At 40.6% G+C, this 23094-nt stretch overlaps 1 protein-coding gene across 9 annotated transcripts in view; it reads right to left on the bottom strand.

Annotated features, from left to right (window-relative positions):
- The window catches only part of fibcd1a (fibrinogen C domain containing 1a), a 273907-nt gene that overhangs the window by 120349 nt on the left and 130464 nt on the right, over positions 1 to 23094 (bottom strand). For all 9 annotated transcript variants that reach the window (XM_073868066.1, XM_055168618.2, XM_055168622.2 and 6 more), the window contains 2 exons: positions 11196 to 11361; positions 10784 to 10920 (listed from right to left, as the gene is read on the bottom strand). In XM_073868066.1, coding sequence (XP_073724167.1) covers positions 10784 to 10920; positions 11196 to 11361 — 303 coding nt within the window. The remainder of the gene's footprint in view (positions 1 to 10783; positions 10921 to 11195; positions 11362 to 23094) is intronic.

Below are 23094 nucleotides of genomic sequence, written 5' to 3'. Positions count from 1 at the left end.
TTAAAGGAATTTATGTTAGAGATCAGACTCAGAATGACTATCAAACATAAAGGCATTTAAAATAAATCTTAATCTTTTTAACATCCGTTTTTGATAAATTCGTTTTGGCGCCATCTGGTGGATAAAAGCGGTATTACACTTTCACTTTGAAATTCGTCTAGAAAGGCATTTTTATTAGTTAAATATGAACTCATAAATGACAAGATAACTCGTCAATGGCGGTGAATGAGTTAAGTATTATACACCTCTGATTTTTGATCTAAAAACTAGACTTATTTTCTGAGGTCGTTCTGCTCATCAAGAAAAAGCATCCCAACTAAAGAATTTTTAGATATTTCTACCGAAAACAAGACAAAAATACTAATAAATTTTATTCTTGAAAATCATTTTTTGCAGTGCAGGCTGGATTTTTCTGGGATTTACGTGCAGCGTGAATGGGGTTCGTGTAAAATTACGACTTTGTCCCTCCATACTTTCTCCGTGACCCAAATGAACTCGGCCTGATCTACTCCGGCACCACCAGAAAAGCCCCACATCCTCATCAAAAACCGCCAGAAGCTACAGATGATGAATAGGAGCACCGGATCTATTAATTCCCAGTGCTTTCTGCCTCTTCAGATTTCCCCCGCGCCGCCGGCACGATTAACAATGAAAGACGACGTGCTAAGCTTATGCTCTCAGCGCTCCAAAGCAGCTTTGAATGTAATCAGGGAATACAATATGTCACCCTTTTTAACACCATGTCTGCAAGCCACCAAGAGCAAATATGCAAAATATGTTTTCTGGCACTTATACCCCAACGGCTTTGTATCCTGAAGGGTACAGTTACAGTACATGTATATGATTATACTGTAGCACATGCCACGTCCGTGCCGTATTGTCCCGTTTGTCTCTACTGTTGACCATAACAAAATGCTCTTGGGCTGATGACCATAAAGATTAAACGTCTTCTTTCCTTGTACTGCAGATGTCTTTTTAAGTCTCGCTAACACCATCCGTTATTTAAAATATGTCTATTCACTGCAATAGCTTGGGTAAATAAACAGTGCAAAGCACTCAAATCCTGTTCTCAAGTGAAAAAGAAAGAGGTAACGTTTAATTATGTATTTCTAAAATTGTCTAAAATAAAGATCGGTTGGTAAATAAAATGTCACTAAATTAACGTTTAATTATGTATTTCTAAAATTGTCTAAAATAAAGATCGGTTGGTAAATAAAATGTCACTAAATTAATTCCTACACGTACAGAACTAGAATACGCTGCATAAAACATGTGACGCACCATCATCCATCAACAACAGCCTTGAGAAGCCTTCCCTTTGTTTACAAAACCCTTCAATATTTGAAAGGAAAACTTGGAAATGTGTCACTTAAAAGCAATCGAGGTCGTCCACTATAATTGCCATTTTTCAAAGTGGCTTCTTTGCAGTAATGGTGACAGAAAAGCATTGTGCATGCGTATCTCTTTCAGGGTGAGCTGTATGATCAAAATCCTACATAAAAGTATAGAGTACGTGTCATTTTATATTAAAGTGGCCATGTCACAAGACTTTTTTAAGATGTAAAATAAATCCTTGGTGTCCCCAGAGTACACATGTGAAGTTTTAGCTCAAAATACCATATAGATAATTTATAAACATGTTAAAATTGACACTGTAGGTGTGAGCAAAAATGTGCCGTTTTGAGTGTGTCCTGCAATGCAAATGAGCTGATGTAATTCAAAAACTGATCGCAAATTTTTCTTGAATTTTTCTCGAATTTAGTGTTTAAGAAAAATTGTTCCAGATTTTTTTGCTTTCCCCATTGGCAGATTTTTTTTGGTTGTTTTATGCACAAAATCACTTAAATTTGATATTTTTGGTCTAAAAACTGGACACATTTTCTTGGGTCATTTTGCTCATCAAGAAAAAGCATCTTAATTTAAGAATATTTAGATATTTTTACTGAAAACAAGACAAAAATACTAAGAAAATTTTTTCTAGGTTGATAGAAGCACTGGGGACCCAATTATAGCACTTAATCATGGAAAAAGTCAGATATTCATGCCATGGCCACTTTAAAGTATCCATAATCACTTTAAAAATAAATGTCTTGCATGGTTCTTTGTCTTAATTTCCAGCAATAATTTATGCAGGTGATTTACTGACAAGAACACGGGTGCAAAAATTTCATTTCCATCATGACCAACGCAATCTACGAAGAGCAGCGCAAATTGGCGTAGGCTTTAAGACATGCTTTTTTAGCCGTTAAATAATGCCGCAAATACAAGTAAATTCTCGAGCGCAAACCTTAGTAAATCCCGTTCCGTGATTCATTTGAATATTCTCCTCCCATAAATTTTGCATTTGAAAGGGAAACTCTTACCAATGCATATAAGGTAATGTAGCCAAAAATGGTTCTTCAATTGTATCACCTTTTTTTTAAGGGGTGGTTCACATTTCGCGTCTAAAACCGAAATGTGACCGTCAGTTGGTTCTTGTCATATGACCTGCGGTGCGCGCTTGTGGCATTCTGAAAAGTTGAAATGTTTTTAACTCGTTGCTGTGCAGACGCGCCTGGATAAAAACGAGCTTCCATAAATTTTACGTTTGAAAGGGAAACTCCTACAAATGCATATAAGGTAATGAGGCCAAAAATGGTTCTTCTAGGGTACCACCTTTTTTTTAAGGGGCGGTTCACATTTCGCGTCTAAAACCACACGGAAAACGTGACCGTCAGTTGGTTTTTGTCATATGACCTGCCGCTTGTGGCATTCTGAAAAGTTGACATGTTTTTAACTCGTTGCTGTGCGGACGCGCCTGGAAAAAACGAGCGCGCAAAAGACACGAAATGTGAATCGCCCCTAAGAGTGTAAAATGCATTGCTTGCCAACCATAAATAACGTCTCGGTTACGGATGTAACCCTCGTTCCCTGAAGGAGGGAACGGAGACGTCACGTCGTGACCGACGAATTGGGAGCTCGCTTAGAGAGACCAATCTGCTTCGAATACTACTAAAACGCCAATGAACTTGGCATTGAGATATTTGCATAATGCTGGCGCCGCCCCGCCAGGTGCGTATATAAGGCGCACGTGCAAATAGGGAAATCAGCTTCTGTTCGCTGAGAAAGCCGGAAGGTGACCGGCCTAAACAGCAGGTGGCAGCACCTGTGGCGACGGGACGTGACGTCTCCGTTCCCTCCTTCAGGGAACGAGGGTTACATCCGTAACCGAGACGTTCCCTTTCAGTCGGTCACTACGACGTCACGTCGTGACCGACGAATTGGGAAACCCTACTAAAACGCCACTAGGGGCTGACCTCTTCCAGTGTCTGCTTAAAGCCCTCCGGTTCCACTTAAGGATAGGAGAATTAGGTTTCAAGGCAGAAGGCCGGGCACTAGATGTTCCTTTAACCCCACAGTAGTGCCAGCGACTGGGAAGCGCCCTAACTGAGCGGTATAGGGACGCTGCGGAAGCCACCGCCCCGTTTAAGGGCTAATGGTGGACGAAAGTCAACCGTAGTTGAGGTATACATGACAGCCGTGGCTGTGTAAGCAAAGCAGTGCTCTGCTAAGGGAAACGTGGGCTGGTAGGATTAACCCCACGGAATAATACTCACAAAGGAACCCGTTGGGACACAATGTGGGGCCCTGGCCAAACACGTAGGTTCGTAAGAATACAACTAGTGAAAGGCTGACAGCCAATGCTCCGCAACAAAGGCTGTCAAGGCAGTGGAGAGAGCAAATCAAACCATTACGCATTTTTGCTCTGTTAGCCTTCCATACTGAAAACTCAATTTGGAGCCTCAGTCGGAGGCTGCAAGCCGACTTGCGAGTCTGCTCTCCGTGTCCTCCCTGGTGAGGACAGAACACGAGAGGATACAGGCTCGATACGAACATTGTAAAATCTAATGAACGTATTAGGTGTCGCCCAACCAGCAGCTCTACAGATGTCTGTTAGCGAGGAACCACGAGCTAATGCCCAAGATGAGGCAACACTCCGAGTGGAGTGCGCTCTCAAATTAAGGGGCAAGGAATGCCCTGCAAATTATAAACCAGGGCGATAGTATCAACTATCCAATGAGACATCCTCTGCTTAGTGACAGCTTTCCCTTTCTGCTGGCCACCATAACAAACAAAGAGCTGGTCTGAGGTCCTGAAGCTTTGCGTGCGGACCACGTAGAATCGCAGTGCGCGTACGGGGCACAACAAAGCCTCGGTTGGGTTTGCCTGCTCCAAAGGCAACGCTTGCAAGCTCACCACCTTATCTCTGAAGGGAGTGGTGGGAACTTTGGGCACGTAGCCTGGTCTGTGTCTTCAGTGAGACAGCAGGACCAAACTAAAAGCACGAATCGTCAACAGAGAATGCATGTAAATCTCCTACTCTTTTCATGGAGGCCAATGCTAGCAGGGTCAGAGTTTTCATTGATAAAAACTTCAGACTCGCAAACTGCAAAGGCTAAATCGGAGACCTGAAGGCTTCAGCACCATGGACAGGTCTCAGGAAAAAAGAGGGAGGGCGCGAGGGGTTTAGCCTGCGAGCGCCTCTTTAAAATGTAATAATTAAATCATGCTGGCCAACTGATCTGCCGTAGATAAGTGAGTGATGAGCAGAAATAGCGGCGATATCAATTTTAATGGCGGAGGGACAGCCTACCATCTAACCCATGTTAAAGATATAAAGCATAATGTTAAAGGGCATTCTCTGGGTCCTCGCGTTGCGAAGAGCACCGGGTGACGAAAAGGTTTCATTAAGCGCGTAAGCCCGTCCTGTGGACGGTGCTCGAACCGCGTCGATGGTGTTAGATACCGCTTGCGATAAATCACCTAAACCTTGCGCGCGCTCAACGACCGTACATGGATATCCACAGGTCGGGGCGCGAGTGCCAAATGTGCCCCTTCCTAAGAAAGAAAGTCCTTCCTCAGGGGAATCCGCCAGGGAGGGCTGTCGCGAGGAGCATTAACTATGAACCAATTCTTGGTCGTCCAGTACGGACGATTAATAAAAGGCTCTCCTCGTCCTGCCTGACTTTGCACAGTGTCTGCGCAATAAAGCTCACTGGAAGGAATGCGTCCTTACGCACCCCCCGCGGTCAGCTGTGTGCCAACGCATCCACGCCGAGGCTGCCCTCGGTTAGTGAATAAAATAGGCGACAGTGGGTATCGTCCGGCGACGCAAACAGATCTATCTACGCACAACCGAACTTCTTCCAAATTAGCTGGACCGTCTGGGGGTGGAGTCGCCATTCGCCGGGGGCGCAGCTCGGAAGCGCGTACCGCTGTATTGAGCGATCCCGGGATGTAAATGGCACGAAGGGACCTCAGATGCTTCTGACTCCAAAGGAGGAGATGACGAGCGAGATGCGACAGGTGACGAGAGCGCAAAACCGCCTTAACGGTAAATAACGCAACAGTCGCAAAGTTATCGGTGTCGACAAATACATCCTTCCCTCGCATCTCCATAGCGGAGCGTACAAGTCCCAGATATACAGCGCACTGCTCGCGGCAGTTGGGGTGCTATGCACACCCCAGACTGCAGGCCCGTCATACGTGGCTGAACATCCCGTGCTTAGGGCATCGCATGCTACAGAATGCCAGGAGACCCCTCAGAGGCATATCTTGCTATCAGAAATGCTGGGTCTACTACGGGGAAATTTAAATGACACGCAGGTGTAGTGTTTACACAATGTATGCCGGTGCGCCACGCTCTCCTCGAGACTCGATCGTAAAGTCAACGCTGAAGCGGTCTCATATGACGCAGCTCGCAGTGTCACGGCTGCAGCATGCTGTCATATGTCCAGGAGCTTCTGAAATTGTATCAGAGGGACCGCGTACTTCCCTCGAATTAAACCGAGGCAAGTCAGAACTGACTAGTTGCGCGCTCTTGTAAAACACGCCAATTAGTTGATCGAGTCTAATTCCATACTGAGAAAAAGGATCCTCTGCACGGGGCAAAGTTGCTCTTTCCCAGTCGACCTGATGACTTAAACGAGCGAGATGCCGAAGCATTAACTCTGTGTTCGCGCACGTCTGCCAAGAACGGGCTATTATAAGTCAACGTAAATAAAGCAGAATGCGAACAACGCTCTCTCTCTGATATTTTAATGCCGTGACTAACACTTTCATGGAGACACGGAGAGAGAGACAGCTCGAATGGTGTACTTAATATTAATATGCCCACCCCACGACGCAGAGCGAAAAAACGGTCTAAGGCGAGGGGAGATGGACACAAAGTACACGTCTTACAGGTCTAAAGCTGCAACCGATCTGAATATTGAAATACGAGCCTCGGCGTTATCATCCAAAAAAGACCACCTCCGTAGAGCCGGGCGTAAATCAAATCGATCGTAACCCACCGCGTATTTCGGGTACTATGAGATAAAGGCTGGAAAAACCCTATCATCATATCATCATCTCGGTAAGAGGGACCGGCTCGATAATCCTTCGCCAGCAGGACATCGACTTATGCACGCAGTACTTGTGCATCGGATACTTTCACTATAGTGAAACGAAAGCCCGAGAATTTCGGGGTTGTGCCGGTAATTGTATTTCGTAACCGAGGCGGATCGTGCGTAAAACCCAACGAAACGGGCTGGGAACTGAAGCCAAGCACCCAGGCACCGTACGAGGAGAATTAACGACACTACCGGTGTACCCGCGGTGGGGCAGCGAGGCGGGACAGGCGGGACTGCCGGTGCGTCTGCCGTGACAGCATAAGCATCTACAGTATGTGTGTGTGTGACACTGACCTGAGCCCGCTGAGGGAAACGGTCGTCCGGTCTCCTCAGCTGAGGACGCAGACTCCGAAGGGGTTGCTGGTGGTCCGGTCTCCTGAGTGGAGGGCTCGGACTCCTCAGAACACCCGCTGGCGATAGAGGAGAGGTAGGGTGAGCTGGTGTGTGCCCGCTCACGGCTCTCTCGATCCTCTGGAGACCTGGAGAGGGAAGAGGAATGCACTCTGTGTGTGGTTAGTGGGCACCGGCTAAACAGCCGGTGGAACATATGTAAACCAAGAATTTTCCACCCGACCCTCTATCGGGGGAAGGAGCGAATCACCGTCTCCTGAAGAGTGATCCTCTGCCAATCCAGGTCGCCCGCTTACTGGCCACTTAAACTCCCGATTCACGGGAAGCGGCTAAGCGGGCGGGGCGAGCTGCTGACGACCGGTTCCCCCGCGCTGCCGAGATGGAGTCCGAGGAGGGGAACGGAGGTGGTCGCCGCAGGACGCCGACGGCGAGAGGCAGACTGAGGAACCGGCGTGGTGGTTTTTACCAAGGGCAGCTCTCCTTCGCCGGGGCGTGACCACAGAGATCGCCTCAGTCTGCGCAGCGGAGCTGTACGACTCCACGGCCTCGCCGAAGAGGCCGGTCTGTGAGACAGGAGCATTCAAGAAGTTGTTCTCGCCTGCGTCCGTCAGCCAGACACAGCCAAAGGTGGCGATCTTGAACCACTGTCGTGAACATCGCACGACTGAAGGTCGCGGCCTCCCTCGTAAATCCTTGGTGAACCCGTAGCAACGTTATTGCGTGCAGGGCTGAAGCCGCCTCTCCGCATGCCTGACGGACAGCGCCCGTAACCGGACGACTATCTACAAACACGGGAGGGAAGGGTTGGGTGGTCCCTCCAGGAACGCAGCTGCATCGCAACCCCCGCTCCACTGAAGGGTCCCTGCCCTTAGCAGCTCCATTGGTGAGGGAGGTGAGGGGTGAAAGCTGAAGCTGAACGGCCGGATGGCCGCAGCCACGTCAGCTCTTCGTGCCGTCGGGAAGAAAGGCACAGGAGCAGAGGACCGAGAGGCCCGAGCAGCTCCGAAATACCAATCACGTGGGCGGTACGGTTCGGGCGGAGAGGGGTTAACCCCTCCAACTCTACCGTTACCGCCGCTCGAGCGGGCACGGCCGTCATCTCCGGAACGACTCCACTTCGGAGGAAATTTAGACACCCCTCTGATGCTGCAGAAGTGAACGGGACCAGAAGGAGGTCCAATGGATTCGGCAGACATCGTAGAACACGACTCTGCCGTCTCCACCGGAACCTCAACCGGCTGAGGATGAAAGGCCGGTAGGTGGAGGACGCGCCCTCCGTCCTCCTCAGCGTAGTGATGCGAAGAGCGTCATGCGAGCGCTTGACAGTCGCACCATGGCGGTGTCAGCACTGCAAAGACGCGGACAGCATTCCCGTAGAAACGCCAGTCGTCTCCGCAATCCAAGAAGGTTATGCTCTCACAGAGAGAACAAAAACTCTCCACGAGCGCAGCCTCAGAGTGCTTGATGCCCAAGCATGAAGACAGCGCTCGTGACCGTAACTGGAACCCTTATACCTCTCACATCCAAGATCGCACGGACGAAAAGCAATCCTGAAAAGGACGCTGATCTCCGAATATACGAGAGAGTGGCTGTCTTTAAAAAGACACAGAGTTCTCACGTATCACTCTTTTTAGGGAAATCACTCTTTAGGTGCTCAGCTGATGATGCGCACAGGGAAAGGCAACGCACACACTAAACTCAAAACAAAAAATATGCAGAGCAGTGGAATACTGCGAGCGTCCGCTGTGTTAGTACTGTTTGTCAATCAACTTCAGCAACCGTTCCCAGAAGAGCAGATAGTAGCTTCTCAGTCAGATAAAGCCGGCTTTCGAAGCGAAAAAAAGCTGATTTCCCTATTTGCACGTGCGCCTTATATACGCACATGGCGGGGCGGCGCCAGCATTATGCAAATATCTCAATGCCAAGTTCATTGGCGTTTTAGTAGTATTCGAAGCAGATTGGTCTCTCTAAGCGAGCTCCCAATTCGTCGGTCACGACGTGACGTCGTAGTGACCGACTGAAAGGGAACCTACAGTTACACCTTACCCTTACAAAAAATTTCTATGGTTTTACTACAGTTAAAACATATAAAAACATGATTACTGTAGTAAAACCAATAGTAATCAATACACCAAAAACACATAGTTACTACCTGGGTTGCATAAAGATTAATCGCGATTACTCTATTACAGAAAAAAAGGTTTTTGTTTACATCATACATGTGTGTGTGTACTGTGTATAATAACTTTGTATACATAAATACACACACATGCATTCATGTATATTTAAGAAATGATATATTTAAGAAATGTCTACATGTGTATATACATTTATTCATAATTTGAAGAGTTTGGTTCCAAAACACGATAAACGCCATTTTTGAAAAAAATGAGTTACTGCCAAAATCAGTACTATATCAGGTCAGTATTTAAAAGTAAATAATTAATTTTACGCAAAATCCAATATCCGCCGTGTTATTCTGTCACTCCTCCTTTTTTACAGAACGCAATAAATCCATTCCAGAAATTACAGCCCACCGTTCACGCAATGTAAACAAACAATGGCGGCGCGCTGAGTACACAGAGTCCTAGTTTTCCTCATCTACTTTGTACTTCGTGATCAACAAACAAAACAAAATAATACTTTAATGGCATTGATAAACCTGTGGTTGTTTTCTGTGACGGGAAAGATTGTCATCAACATCTAATAATTTACGCGAAGCACTCGGGAGACTGGTTGCTTATCTCCCGACAGCATCAAGTTTCTCATGCTAACACATTGACCCCAGGGGATCTTATGAATAACTTTTCATAATTTTACTCAAAGTCAACGAAAATCGAGCAGGACCAAAACATTTTACAGCTGATCGCTGTGAAAAATGCTAAGCAACGACGTCAAGTATAACCGCTGCAATGACAGTGTTCTTAATATGACAAAGTAAGTGTTTTGATTAATGACATTAATGTTTATTTTTTTAGTCAGTGTGTACAACTGTTCAACTAAATGAATATAACATGGCAAAGTTGAATGCACATTTATACATTGAATTAATAGATTTCTTCATTTCGTCATGGATTTATTGCATTTTGTGGGAAAAATAATTCGTTTTTATAATAAATCTTTGAAAATCAAGTTATGGATTTGAATTTTTTATGTTTTTATAACCTAAAGATGCTATGGGAAACTTTGTAACAGAAAATAGTGGTTTTCATCTTGTCACTTTCTTGGTATAGAAAACACGTTTTTACAGAAATTTGTCAAAATGGATTTATTGCGTTTTGAAACAAAACTCTTCATTTATTTTATATAAAAAATAAAAATACTTAAAATATAAATATATTTTTTTTCTTAAAATTATACATGCATATGTGCATATTTATATATACATAATTATTATTCACAGTTCACACAAATATATGATGTAAAGAAAACACTTTTTTCAGCAATAGATTCATCGCGATTAATCGTTATGCAACCCTAGTTACTACACTTATAACACAAAAACATGGTTAATTTTCGTACGAATATTTACAGTACAACAGGCATAGACACATCATTGTTTTCATCTTAGTTATTTGAGTATATCATGATCCCGATTAGTTGATGCATTTCTTTCGGCATATCACCCAGCCCTACGTCTTGAAAAGACCTGGATATGACAGTGCTTGTGTCGAATAAGCAGTGAATACTTTCATGTGGTAGTTTGGTTATTCTAATCTGCACGCAGCTGCTGTAATGAACTGTACACCGGTGAAACATCGGTCTGAAGCGTGGTTGTGCATATGAATGTCCCCGCGTGTACAGCTGTGACCTGGCTGCTAATGCACGGGTGCGTATGCTTAACAAGTCAATGCCTAATGGAGTGACTCATTACGAGTCATTTTCATTCCTACGGCCATTCACTCAATTCGTATATATATAACAAAGCTTCCAAAGCTACCGGCCTTACGTGACGCTGTACGTCACCTGCACTTGGACTGGATGACAAACGAAAGACTCACCGTCCATCCACCCCCATCAGTAGTCATGTCGCAGTAAACCTGAAAGCCTGCCGGGTAATGTGTGGGAAAGACGGAGTAGATACCATCTTCTCTTTGCCCGCTAGCATAGATGTCACTGCAATCCCTGGGTCTATAACCTGCCAGAAGATAGAAAGTCACTGCATCACCAATCCACATCAAGCGTCAGTCTGTCAGTATATCATTTTTCTTCTTTTGAAAAGCCTGTGCTAGGTACAGTAAAAAAGCTTTTTACATTTTCAAATCTGTCATCTCGCACCTGCTGTCTAAGCGATGGCACGTCTCTCTCATACTGTTGGAAAGCTTATGAGGGAATAGGTGTGAAACCATTCCAGGGCTCATTAGAGCTGGCTGAGAAGTCGAAAATATCTGGCTAACAAGGAGGATATTTTACCCTCTCCACTGGCGCAGCCCTTGGGCCGGACACCGCGCACCGGAGCCCTCTGGAGATCTGCCTTGAGACGGCCCTTGATGTTGCCCGTTTCCTTCTGCATGGAGCTGAGCGCATCGCTCACCGAGTTCACCACCTTCACCATGTTGATCTGACTCTCCGAAAGCAGCTGGATAAGGAAGAGAGATAGGGAGAAATCAGAAGAAAAGCGGCATATTGACCGTACAGCACAAAAAAATTATTTTTATTTACTTTTCACAACAATCAGTCTTTAAACGGGGGTTGCATTAAAATGGAAAGAGACTCAAAGACCCTCTTCTAATCAGTGGGTCAAGGAAATGTCCTCTAACTTTGCTTTAAAAAAACTGACATTTGCTATCAAAGGAAAGTTAAAGGTGAAGTGCATAATTTTTGAAAAGCACTTTGGAAAAGAGAGTACTCGGGCTGAGTACCAAAAGCACACGTGTAGCCAATCAGCAGTAAGGGGCGTGTCTACTAACCAACATCGTTGCCTGGGTTGCGTATGTGTGGGGCGGGTCTATCAAAAGAAGGTCCAGATTCTATTGGGGTACGGGCGTGTTTGTTTAGGTGATTTCAACTATTAACATTGGCTTTCAGAGATCATGCACCCCGCCTTTAAAAGACTTCTATAACATCTGGACTCCCTTTTTTACACGTCTGCGATCAAGTGGACCTGACAGCAGAATAATTTAGGACCTGAGTAAGGTTAAACAACACTGCATTGCTGAAATTTTTGAAGTTATTACTGTATTATAAAAATATTTATCAATTTTTATGTAATTTCCTCTTTTATGTTCCAGTTTAATTGTTTATTTTGGTATTTAATTTCTTGTAGGGTGTTTTCTTTTGTCTAAAAAACCTAATAAAATAGTAGGGGGTATAATAAAGGGTGTGGGGGGGTTTAATAATATTAATAATGTGGCGCTGTGTGCATCATTTCCTTTATATGAAAATATTTGGCACAAAGGGATTTAGGCAATTAGTTGTTAAATGACCAATGTTTAATAACATTACACAATTAAAACAGAAGCTTGTGTGGTTTTTTGGTAATTATTTAACAAATATAAGGAAAGAATATGTGTCCCAGTCTGTAAAAACCCAGCTAAAGTAATTTTTTGTGATTTTGTGTTTTCTTAAAATCATACTACATTATGTAAAGATCATTCTGTAAAAACATAACCTGTATATCTTTAATATTTTTGACATGAGTAAGGTCATGTCAAAGATTGAAATTCATGTGAAATCAAACTTTGGTGCTCCTGTGGCCGGTTGCATAAACATAGCCTTGATGTTAAGACTGCGTCTTAAGAATGAGTCTGACTAACTAGCAATTAGTTAGGACTAATCAGTCTTTTTATTTGGATTTAAATTAGACCAATCTATCTTTCTATGTAGCATACTTAAAACAGTTATGATCAGTCTTGAAGAAAAAAAATCATGACTAACTTTTTTTTAAGACTAATCTTTTTGCATCACTTATTGTAAATTTTACTATACTTAAATTTTATTTAACCTCCTGAGACCTTTTTTTTTGGACCACAATACTTAATTCTATGTAACTGGAACCTGTTGTACACAAACATGGACAATTACACTGCTGTATTTGTTTCTTCCTAACCCCAAAATAGCTGGAAGAAATCTGAGAAAAAGACAAACCAAAGCTCGGGTCTTGGGAGGTTAAAATAGCAGTGAAGTACATTTGGATTTCGATGAATAGTTCACCCAAAAATAAAAATTATGTCATGATTTACTCCCGCTCATGTTTTTCTAAATAAGTATGAGTTTCTTTATTTTCATAACAAGAAGATATTTTGATAAATGATGGTAACCCACACAGTTGACGGCAGCCATTGATTTCAATAGTAGTAAAACCAAATACTACGGAAGTCAATGTGTACCGTCAACTGTTTGCTTAACATCATTTATCAAAATATCTTCTTGTGTTCAACATAATAAAGAGACTCATATAGGTTTAAAACAAAATGAAGTAAATGATGATAGAATTGTAATTTTTAGGTAAATTATTCCTTTAAGCACCATCTTGCATAATGTCTTTAATTTAGAGTGGTACATTTTCATACATTTAATTGTTAATTAAACAGTTGCTGCAAAGGAATGCGCATGCGTCGAACATCTGTGTACACGTATAAGTCAAACCATACTTTGCAAAGCTGGGTGATTCTCGCGAAATTAGAGATATGAGGTGTCATGAAACATTTTGATAAAAAAAGTAAATGCAAAGAGTATCAAAATAAGAAGCATACAGTTACAAACATCTCTTCACGTACTATTTTGCACATGATTTCAAATGACATCATACAAACCAATTTTGTTGTTTTTTCCACATTTAAGGGTTAAATTTTCATTACCGCAACGTGTCCATGACTGGATTTGGGTTCTTTCACATGGAAATATTTATAATTAAAAAATATAAAAAATAAAAAGCTTCAGTGCATGTTATACTATAAACATTTACAGTGAAGAAACATGTGGGATTTTGTGATCATTGGTAGATGTAGAGACAATAATAAGGAATATAAATGTCTCCAAGACCAATTTTCTCATCCTCCGCTACAATTTTCAATCATTGTTTAAGCCCTCAAGGAACTAACATTTTCAAAAAAAAATTTTTGGAAGGGACATAATTGACTGTGACACTCAAGATGGCTACCAGGTAAGCAGGTCTTATTTTTTCCTCTCCAGAAAAAGTTGAAATTTTTTAGTTGTCATTACCGAAACATGAGTTTGTAAATGCATATATTTAATGTAATATCATGTTGCGGTAATGATAATTCTTGATAATGATAATCTAAAAAATTTTAATAATTCTATAGGAAATATTTAGTAAATCCTCTAAAAATAATGGTTATAGTAAGTTCAGACCTTAATCTTATATGTGCAAAATTGGCTTCAGGGGCTTTAAAAAAAATCTGATGCGGACACCTTCTATGTCTGGATTTCGTGAGAATCACCCAGCTGTGTGTTCGACCGTGCACGTACGTTTCGCATACAAGTATAAAACAGAGTACTTCGGGCTTAACAGTCTATAAAAATATAGAAATGTTGAAAAACTACAATATAAGCTGTTGTTGAATGTAAAGTTTGATTTTAGATCAAACAACGCACCACAGATGTTTAATTTCATCACCAGACCTTTACAGAGTCATGAATTTAAGAAATCTGTGTTGAAACAAGCTGTTGTGCTGCGTTTGGACATCCACGTTACTTAAATTAGAAAGTCTTTACTGTATCTTGCCTTCATTGTGCTGTCTCAAAAGCAAATAAAAAAGTGCTAAAACAATGCAGGCAGTGTGACATTACAACGCTATTAGCAAGCTCAATTCATTCTTAGTAAATTCCCTCCTAAGACTCGCATGCTCAGAAGGGAATTTAATTCACAAATGCATTCTTAATTGCTTCACAAAAAGATGAAATGAATTATAAAGAATTGTAGTTATACTGTAAAAAAACATGTGCAGAATAAACTATAACAGATGATAATGTACACAGTAGGTGGCGAGTGCCATGAAACGCATCAAAGGAGACATGAGAGAAAAATCTAAAAGTGCATACAGTATGTACACTGTGCAAACCCACACAAGTGCCTTATAAGTTACACACAAGAGTCTTAGACAAGCGTAAAAGCCAAGGAAGAGGTGTGAATAAGACTGAATGTGTGTATTTATAATACTGTATTTATTCAAAATATGCAGGTCAAAGTATCATAATCTTGAGATTATGAGTATCAAAGTTTGGTTTAATCTTTGACATGCATACTCAGTCAATATTAAAAATATCAAGGTTATATGTTCACATAATGTTCTTTACATTGTATAGGATGATTTTATGTCAAAACAGCAAATCACAAAGAATGACTTTAGCTTGGTTTTCACAGGCAGGGTCACATATTTATACAAATAAAAGAATTCCCACCAAAATCACAATAGCAAGACGCAATACATCATAAGTTGATACAGACGATACAGGCGACAAAGCTCAAGGTCTCTCTGACACAGCATATCATTCACACAGCATTAATCCGTCTCATATTAAGCTGTCAAACCCGCTAACTCTATTTTTATTGGCAGGTCATTGTAGACATAACCAGAGCGTGTTCAGGTTCATTTTGACCTTTCCTAAAAGCTCAGTTTAAACAATTAAAGTCTGTATTAGCGTGTGTTCCTCTGCAGGTTTGCTCTGGTGCACAGCGGATAGCTCTCCAGTCTAGCAGGTCTACAGCCAGCGGGGCTGTTAAGTCGCTTGGTTTGAGTTTCCCAGACAGCTCTTTATTGCCTGCATCAGCAAAGCAACCCAGGTCACCCCGATGGGAACCGACCGTTCTAGAAAAAGACTCGATTCTGAGCTCTCCATTTTTTTCCCAAGGACGTTTTTTATGTTTCATACATCCTAAATGTGCTATGCGAGTATGAAAGCGCTGACTAAAGATTGTGAGAATGTTTCGTAACGCTGCGTGAAAGCGTAAAGTTCTCCTTCGAGGTGCGAATGAGAGTCAAGCTCTTTATTAACACGTTTGCACATGAGCATATGTCGCGGTGACAACATCGTACGCTACGTATGTGCGGCCTTGCGTGGTGTGCTGAAGTTGATGACAGGTGACGTGCCGAGCACTTTCTGTGCGAATGGATACGACATTATCGCCTTCAGCTCGAGGCAGGCTTTCTCGCTTCAGTACGCTGCCATAGCAACAACACCTAAACGTCTATCATTACGAGAACACCCCCAAAAAAGACCACAGGTATGAAAAATACATAATGTCCTTAAAAGTACAGTGGTCTAACCTTTCACTGACCCGTTCCTGTAGCTTGATTGGTACTGATAAAATGTATAAGTTGTAGGGCTGTAAAAAGTTTACACAATTTTCACAATTAATTGTATACAAAATAAAAGTTTGTTTTTGCATAATATATGTCTGTGCACTGTGTAATTATTTTGTATAGATGCATGTATTTAAGAAACATTTACATGTATGTATGTGTGTATGTGTGTATGTGTGTATGTATATATGTATATGTATATGTATGTGTGTGTGTGTGTGTGTGTGTGTGTGTGTGTGTGTGTGTGTGCGCATGCGTGCGTGTGTGTGTGTGTGTGTGTGTGTGTGTGTATTAGTGCTGGGCATAGATTAATCTAGATACATTGCATACAAAATAAAAGTGATTTTTGCATAATATATGAGTGTGTGCAGTCTCATGAAATTATGTACCTGTAGTCACGTAATTTTTTTTATTCTTTTTTTGTGATACTGTTGGGAATTTACGTATTTTTTTTGTTATCGTATCACGAATTTCTGTTTATGTGTCATATTCATGGATTGGTTCTCAAACTGGGGGTCGGGGCCCCCAGGGGGGCCGCAAGATGGTCCCGGGGGGCCCCAGTTTAATCACAATTTATAAAATAAATTAATTTATCATGAATTCTGTGGAATCAAACCTAAAAAAATAAGGCTACTAACCAACAGCACTACTTTGTATCATTCAATATGTTTTATTTAATTAAAAGTTGAGTTTTAGAACAGTTTTTGTCATAAATTTTCTTTGAGGGGGCTGCAAAGGAATTCGCCGTACACAAGGGGGGCCGCACGCTGAAAAAGTTTGAGAACCACTGGGTTAGTCAACTGCTTTTTCCTATTTTCAAACCATTGTCACTTCAGTTTAGGGTTAGATTTCGCGTTTGCGTTAGGATAAGTATTGGTTTATAAAATTTTTTCTGATTTCTTTTTTAATATTTTCTGATTTTTAAACCGTTGTCGCCTGGCGTTGGGTTTGGGTAAGGATGTCATTTTTATGTCTTAAATCTAACCCTAATCCGAAGCGACAATGGTTAGAAAATAGAAAAAAGCAGTTGAGTAACCAATCCGTGAGAATGACACATAAACAGACATTCGTGATAAATAACAAAATGCGTAAATTCGTACAGTATCGCAAAAATGAATAAAAAATTATGTGACTATAGGTACGTAATTTCGTGAGACATACATCCTACATCCATGTAGCTTTTAAGAAACATTTACATGTGTATATATATTTATTATATTTTTGTATATTCTATATTATATATAAACAAAAAAAAGATATTTAAATAAAAACACAGTACACACACATGCACATTTTCTGATTTTTAAACCATTGTCGCATGGCGTTAGGGTTAGAGTTGGGTTTGGGTGAAGATGTCATTTTATGTAAATCTAACCCTAAACCAAAGCGACAATGGTAAGAAAATATGCAAAAACAGTTGAGTAACCAATACATGACAATGACACATAAACAGAAATTCGTGATACGATCAAGGAAAAACGCGGAAATTCGTGATAATATCGCAAAAAAATTACATGACTATAGGTACGTAATTTCGTGAGACATACACGCTACATTCATGGATGCTTTTAAGAAATATTTACATGTGTATATATATTTAGTTATATATTTGTATATTCTATATTATATATAAACAAAAAAATTGATATATAAATAAAAATGTTGTGAAATATATATATATATATATATATATATATATATAGACCGTTTTCATCGGGCGCAAGTGCGGTGACGCGATTAGCATCTGGTCAGAACTTTACTTCCGGTGTCTGTTTGTTTAATGGTCTGACTAGTTGCTGAAACTGAACTCTTAAACAAATACCTCGTCAAAAATAACAAATATTTTGGGTTCCTATATGTAATCTACATGTTGTTTATTTTGCTTGTTATATATATAAACTACTTTAAAATACTTTTTTGTTATTTATTCTTCACAGAGTTTACTGCAAGTCACATGATGACCACAAAAGCCATGTGTTTATGTTGTTACTGCTGAAACCGTCTATATGTGTGTGTGTGTGTGTGTGTGTGCGTGCGCGCGCGTGCGTGCGTGCATGTGTGTGTGTGTGTGTTTAAATATACATAATAAATACACACAGTACACACACACATATATTATGCAAAAATGCACTTTTATTTTGTATGAGACTAATCTAGATTAATCTATGCTCAGCACTAATTTTAAATATATATTTTATATTACATATAAATAAAAAAATATATATATACATACATTAAATTTTTACATTTAAATGTATGTATATAATACAAACACAAACATTTTTGTATGCAATTAATCGCGATTAATCTTTTCACAGCCCTAATAACTTCTAATGCACTGTATGTTGGTTTGGATAAAAGCATTGAATGTAAATGTGTTCCTTCAAAATAAAATCAACCCTCTTGATATATACACAAGGTAAGACTGATGACCTCAGCCTTCATGTCTACCTCTTTTTCATTAAACCACACATGCAGCAGGACCAATTAAAGCATTGAAGCCTCCAAACTCACCTTGAACTCTCATTCTGAATGTCACAAACCAAGAACATAACGCATATCTCAAGGTCTGACTGCGTTCATCTCTCTAAAAGCATCTCACGTAGTAATGATGGAGGGAAATGAAGTGAGGTTAAGAGTCCCTGTGCCAAAACATTTTAGCAGATAAAGAGGCACAGATAGCTTGCTTTTAAATAAGAGCTGCGCCACCCATTCGTCATTTTAGCTATCTTCAGCCAGGACTGGGACACTGATGGCGTAAACATTATTTAAAAGAAATTTGCTGCCGTTCAGAGGGGTTTTCATTAATCATGGGCATATATGAATACGCTTCCTCTGCAGGACTGCACATCATCAATAATATCGCCAACGGTGTACAAGCCCGAGTTTTCGAACACACCTCTCAGTTTTAGAAATGAGTGATGATAAATCAAAGACGAAAGACGTACAATCGAACAGGAGCACAAACCGATTCCCTTAAAAATGTTGCAAATAATTAGACTTCTTTTCCCAATTCTCTTGTTCCACAATAGACAACTTTGATGTGAGGTTTTTTGATTGGAAAGTCAAAATTTCCATATCAATTATGAGCCCTTTTGTATTATGAGAGCGTAATTAAACTCACATTTGGCAGACGCTTTTATCCATAAATGACTTATGGTACATTCAAGGTATACTGTAGCTTATCGGCATCTATAATACACTACTAATTAAGCCATGGGATAAAATGAAATAACTGACAACTTTGCCATTTCCAGAGTACGAAAACAATCGCTAAGGTTGTCTGATATCATCAAAGTCGAGCTGTCCAGACTTTATCATTCAAGACGATGCCATTTTCTGTCAAACGGCAGATGCGGTTTTGCCAGGAGAAAAGGGAAACTGTCAGCATGTATTAATTTCAATGTCTGGCTGACAGATGAGTCAACACTCTCTCCTTCCACCCATCTCCAAAGTAAAGGGCAAAAGAAAGTTCGAAAGAAGTTTATCATAAGAAAGAAAGGCTTCAAGCGTCTTTTTAAGTTCGCTCTCATAAGACCTCGCGCAAGATTAATAGGCTCTCTTGCTAAACCAAACAGTCAGACTGGTTTAAAAAAAGATTTACAGCTGGTACCTGAGCTTCACTACACCCCAGGTTTCATGACACACTGAATATGGGTGTCAAGACGGTCTTAAATTGGCACGGTGAGGCGTGAACTACTTCTCTAAACGTATACCACTGGTCGTCCAGATGTGTCTGTGACCTAGTTTTGTGCTCTCTGGTCTGAAATTAAAAAGGGGACAGGTGCCCGTGTCTTGGGAATTTGAGGTCTTGTCAAAGTGCATCATGTTGGGTAACGTTTATGTCATTTCATTTATGCTGACTTTGCAATATAAGGTTGAGGAGTAAGTTATGATGCATAGCTTTAATGTAAAGCAGGTGGTAAAGCAAAACGTTAGCACATAATTTTTTTCCAGGGAATGCACCGTATACTAAAAATTTAAACTCTGTGGCTGAATTGGTGAATCGCCAATTGAGAGGTTGTGGGATCATACATAGGGGAACATACATAATGATAAAGAAATGCATAGATTTAATGCATTAAATAAATGCACTGACCTACTGTATAAAATCAAGTTTTAGTGGAATAAATCACAAAAACTGTGGTCTAACTCAGTGGCGGCTCGTGACTGCTCATGCGATGGCCGCAAATTTCAAAATAAGTGTTCGGAGTGTCAAGTGTTGATTGCGTTTTCAAAATATGTGTTTGTTGCGTCATGTGAACCATGTGCATCACGTGTTTTGTCAAAATAAGTGCCTGCTGCACACGCGTCAAAACTGTTTATGATAAAAGAGATGCAAAATACACGCAAGACACTCCCTACTTTGATTACGCATGAAATTTTGCGAGTATCTGGCAAACGCGAGCGTCTCTTTTATCATAAACCCTTTAGACACGTCCGCAGCAGGCACTTATTTTGACAAAACACGTGATGCACATAGGATCTCCGACGCGCAGAACACATATTTTCAAAAAAGGAACCAAAACACATGATGGGCTACATACATGTTGTGACGAATTTTGCATCAAGCGCCCTCGAAAAAAAAGCCACCGGCTGCCACTTGTCTATTAATGCATATGCATTGTATGCATTTTTATAATCAATGCAATATTTTTTCGGTACAAATTATGTGATCAGCATAAAAACTTGATCGATCCCAAATGTTGTTGATTTACAGTTCGATGTCATTGCAGACTTTTTTTGACCCAACATAGGGTTGATAATAACTTAACATTTTTAGAGGGTGAGTGGCCATAACTTACAAAATCTAGTTGAAATTGCTTAACTTGATTTGATATGTTAAACTGCAAATTTAAAGTAGTAAGCTAAAAGACTTTTAAAACCAACTATTATATCTTATTATATTATATCTCTAATTAAAAGCAATACTAAAGAGTTTTTGTTCTTTGCTCCCCCTACAGGATGGAAGCGGAATTGTCCATTACCACTGCTGTAAATAATTTAGCCTACTGCTTCAAAGCTGGCACTGATTGGATTGTAGGTCTGCCGTAAAGCAAGTTTTTGTAGTTTTCACTCGAAATACAGGACCGCGACCCGATGGTTGAAAACTTTTTTAGTGCGGTTTTGGCCGATAGATGACTGCAAAACGAATGTGAAAGTGTTTCGAGTGGATGAACGACTGAAACTTTTTTGGAAACGTTATTTTAAAGTAAAAAAAAAACTCTTTAGTGTTGCTTTAACATTTTCTGTTGTATACTGTGAGCTTTTCCCCAAGTCAATATTTTTGTCCTTATTAACCCAAATATTATAAAATACATTTTCTACTAATGCAAATGCATTGTATGCATTTTTATAATCAATGCAATATTTTCGGTACAAATCATGTGATCAGCATAAAAACTTGATCGATCACAAATGTTGATTTCCAGTTTGATGTCATTGCAGATTTTTGGACCCAACTATACAATGAAGCTTTATAACTTTCATGTATTATGCTTTTATCCAAAATGATTTACAGTGCATTTAAGGAATGCATTTTTGAACATGTGCACTCCTATGACCTTGGCATTGTCAGCGCCATGCACTACCAGGTAAACTACAGCAAAGCTGTAAGCCCAAGAACATAGAACTGAAATCACATTCACAAACTAATTCAATGTTAAAGTTACACGGCAGTATTACAAGTAAGTTGGGCTATAAAAGTGGCGCATTGACTCTAATGCAACACTACGTTCTTTGTGTTCTAGTTTCTCAGGAGCAGTGAGGTGGGATAATGACTAAGAAGCCCTGGATTCAGCCAACCTCATTAATGATCCAGAGCTTTTGCAGAGTCAGATCGCTGGCACTTTGGGATCTGCAAAGAAAACCTTTATCCATCCTTCAAAGACACCCAGAGGAAAGATTTACTTAGTGTCTCAGCAATTCCACTGTCATTGGAAGAAATACTAATTAAAGGTGAAGTGTGTCATTTCTGCAAAACCACTGACATCTAATAGAATTGTAAACGTGTACATTTCCCAAACATCATATTGTTCTTGCAACGTCTTTCTTTGTAATTTGTGCGTGTGGGAAACGTTTACAACAGTGCCATCCCAAACTCACATATCTGACTGCTCCTACATTTACTTTACGTTTAATCAAATGCAAAACCTGTGTTAAAGAGCACCTATTTCATTGCTAAAAACGTTATTTTGTGTTTTTGGTATAATACAATGTGTTTGTGTGGTTAATGGTAAAAAACACATTATTTTTCACATACCGTACATTTTTGTAGCTCCAGATTTTACTCTCTTCCTGAAACGCACGGATTTGAAAAGCTCTGTGTCCCTGATTGGCCAGCTAATCTGTATGTTGTGATTGGCCTGATGTGACGCGCTTTACCATGTTTGAAAGATTTGGTTGCTAACAGGAGTTAAAGGTGCAGTGTGTAAATTTTAGCGGCATCAAGTGGTGAGGTTGCGAATTGCAACCAACGGATTAGTCCACGGCTCACCCCTCGCTTTTGAAACACATAGAGAAGCTACGTTAGCCACCACCGGACAAACATCTCATCATCGGAGACAACTTAGGAAAAAAATTGTCCTTTAAGGGCTTCTTTAGAAAAATTGCAGCACAAAATGGCGTCTTCCATGTAAGGAGACCCTCGGTGTATGTAGATAAAAAGGTCTCGTTCTAAGATAATAAACACATAACGGTTCATTATGAAAGGTCTTTATACACCCCTGATAATATAGTTTTGTATATTATTTTGCATTTCTGTCAAAAGATCCTTCTAAAAATTACACACTGCACCTTTAACTCAAAGCGGGAGGAATTATCCCAGGAAGTAAACTGATGCCTACAATTGTTGTAGTCCAAGAAAAGAGATTTACGTTGGAGATGATAACTCGCGTCATCGTTTACTTTGGGGTTTGTACCTTTTGCATATCGTTAACATGAACTAATACACACTTACACACCAAAGGAAATTTAAAAATGTGAATCGGACAATAGGTGCTCTTTAAATTTTTTGGGTAATGCACTCTAAAAAATATTTTCAACTT

The sequence above is a fragment of the Misgurnus anguillicaudatus genome, chromosome 5 (assembly GCF_027580225.2).
Source record: "Misgurnus anguillicaudatus chromosome 5, ASM2758022v2, whole genome shotgun sequence".
Taxonomy (NCBI): domain Eukaryota; kingdom Metazoa; phylum Chordata; class Actinopteri; order Cypriniformes; family Cobitidae; genus Misgurnus; species Misgurnus anguillicaudatus.
Note: the sequence above shows the minus strand (reverse complement) of the source record. Positions and strands in the feature narration are given on the sequence as shown.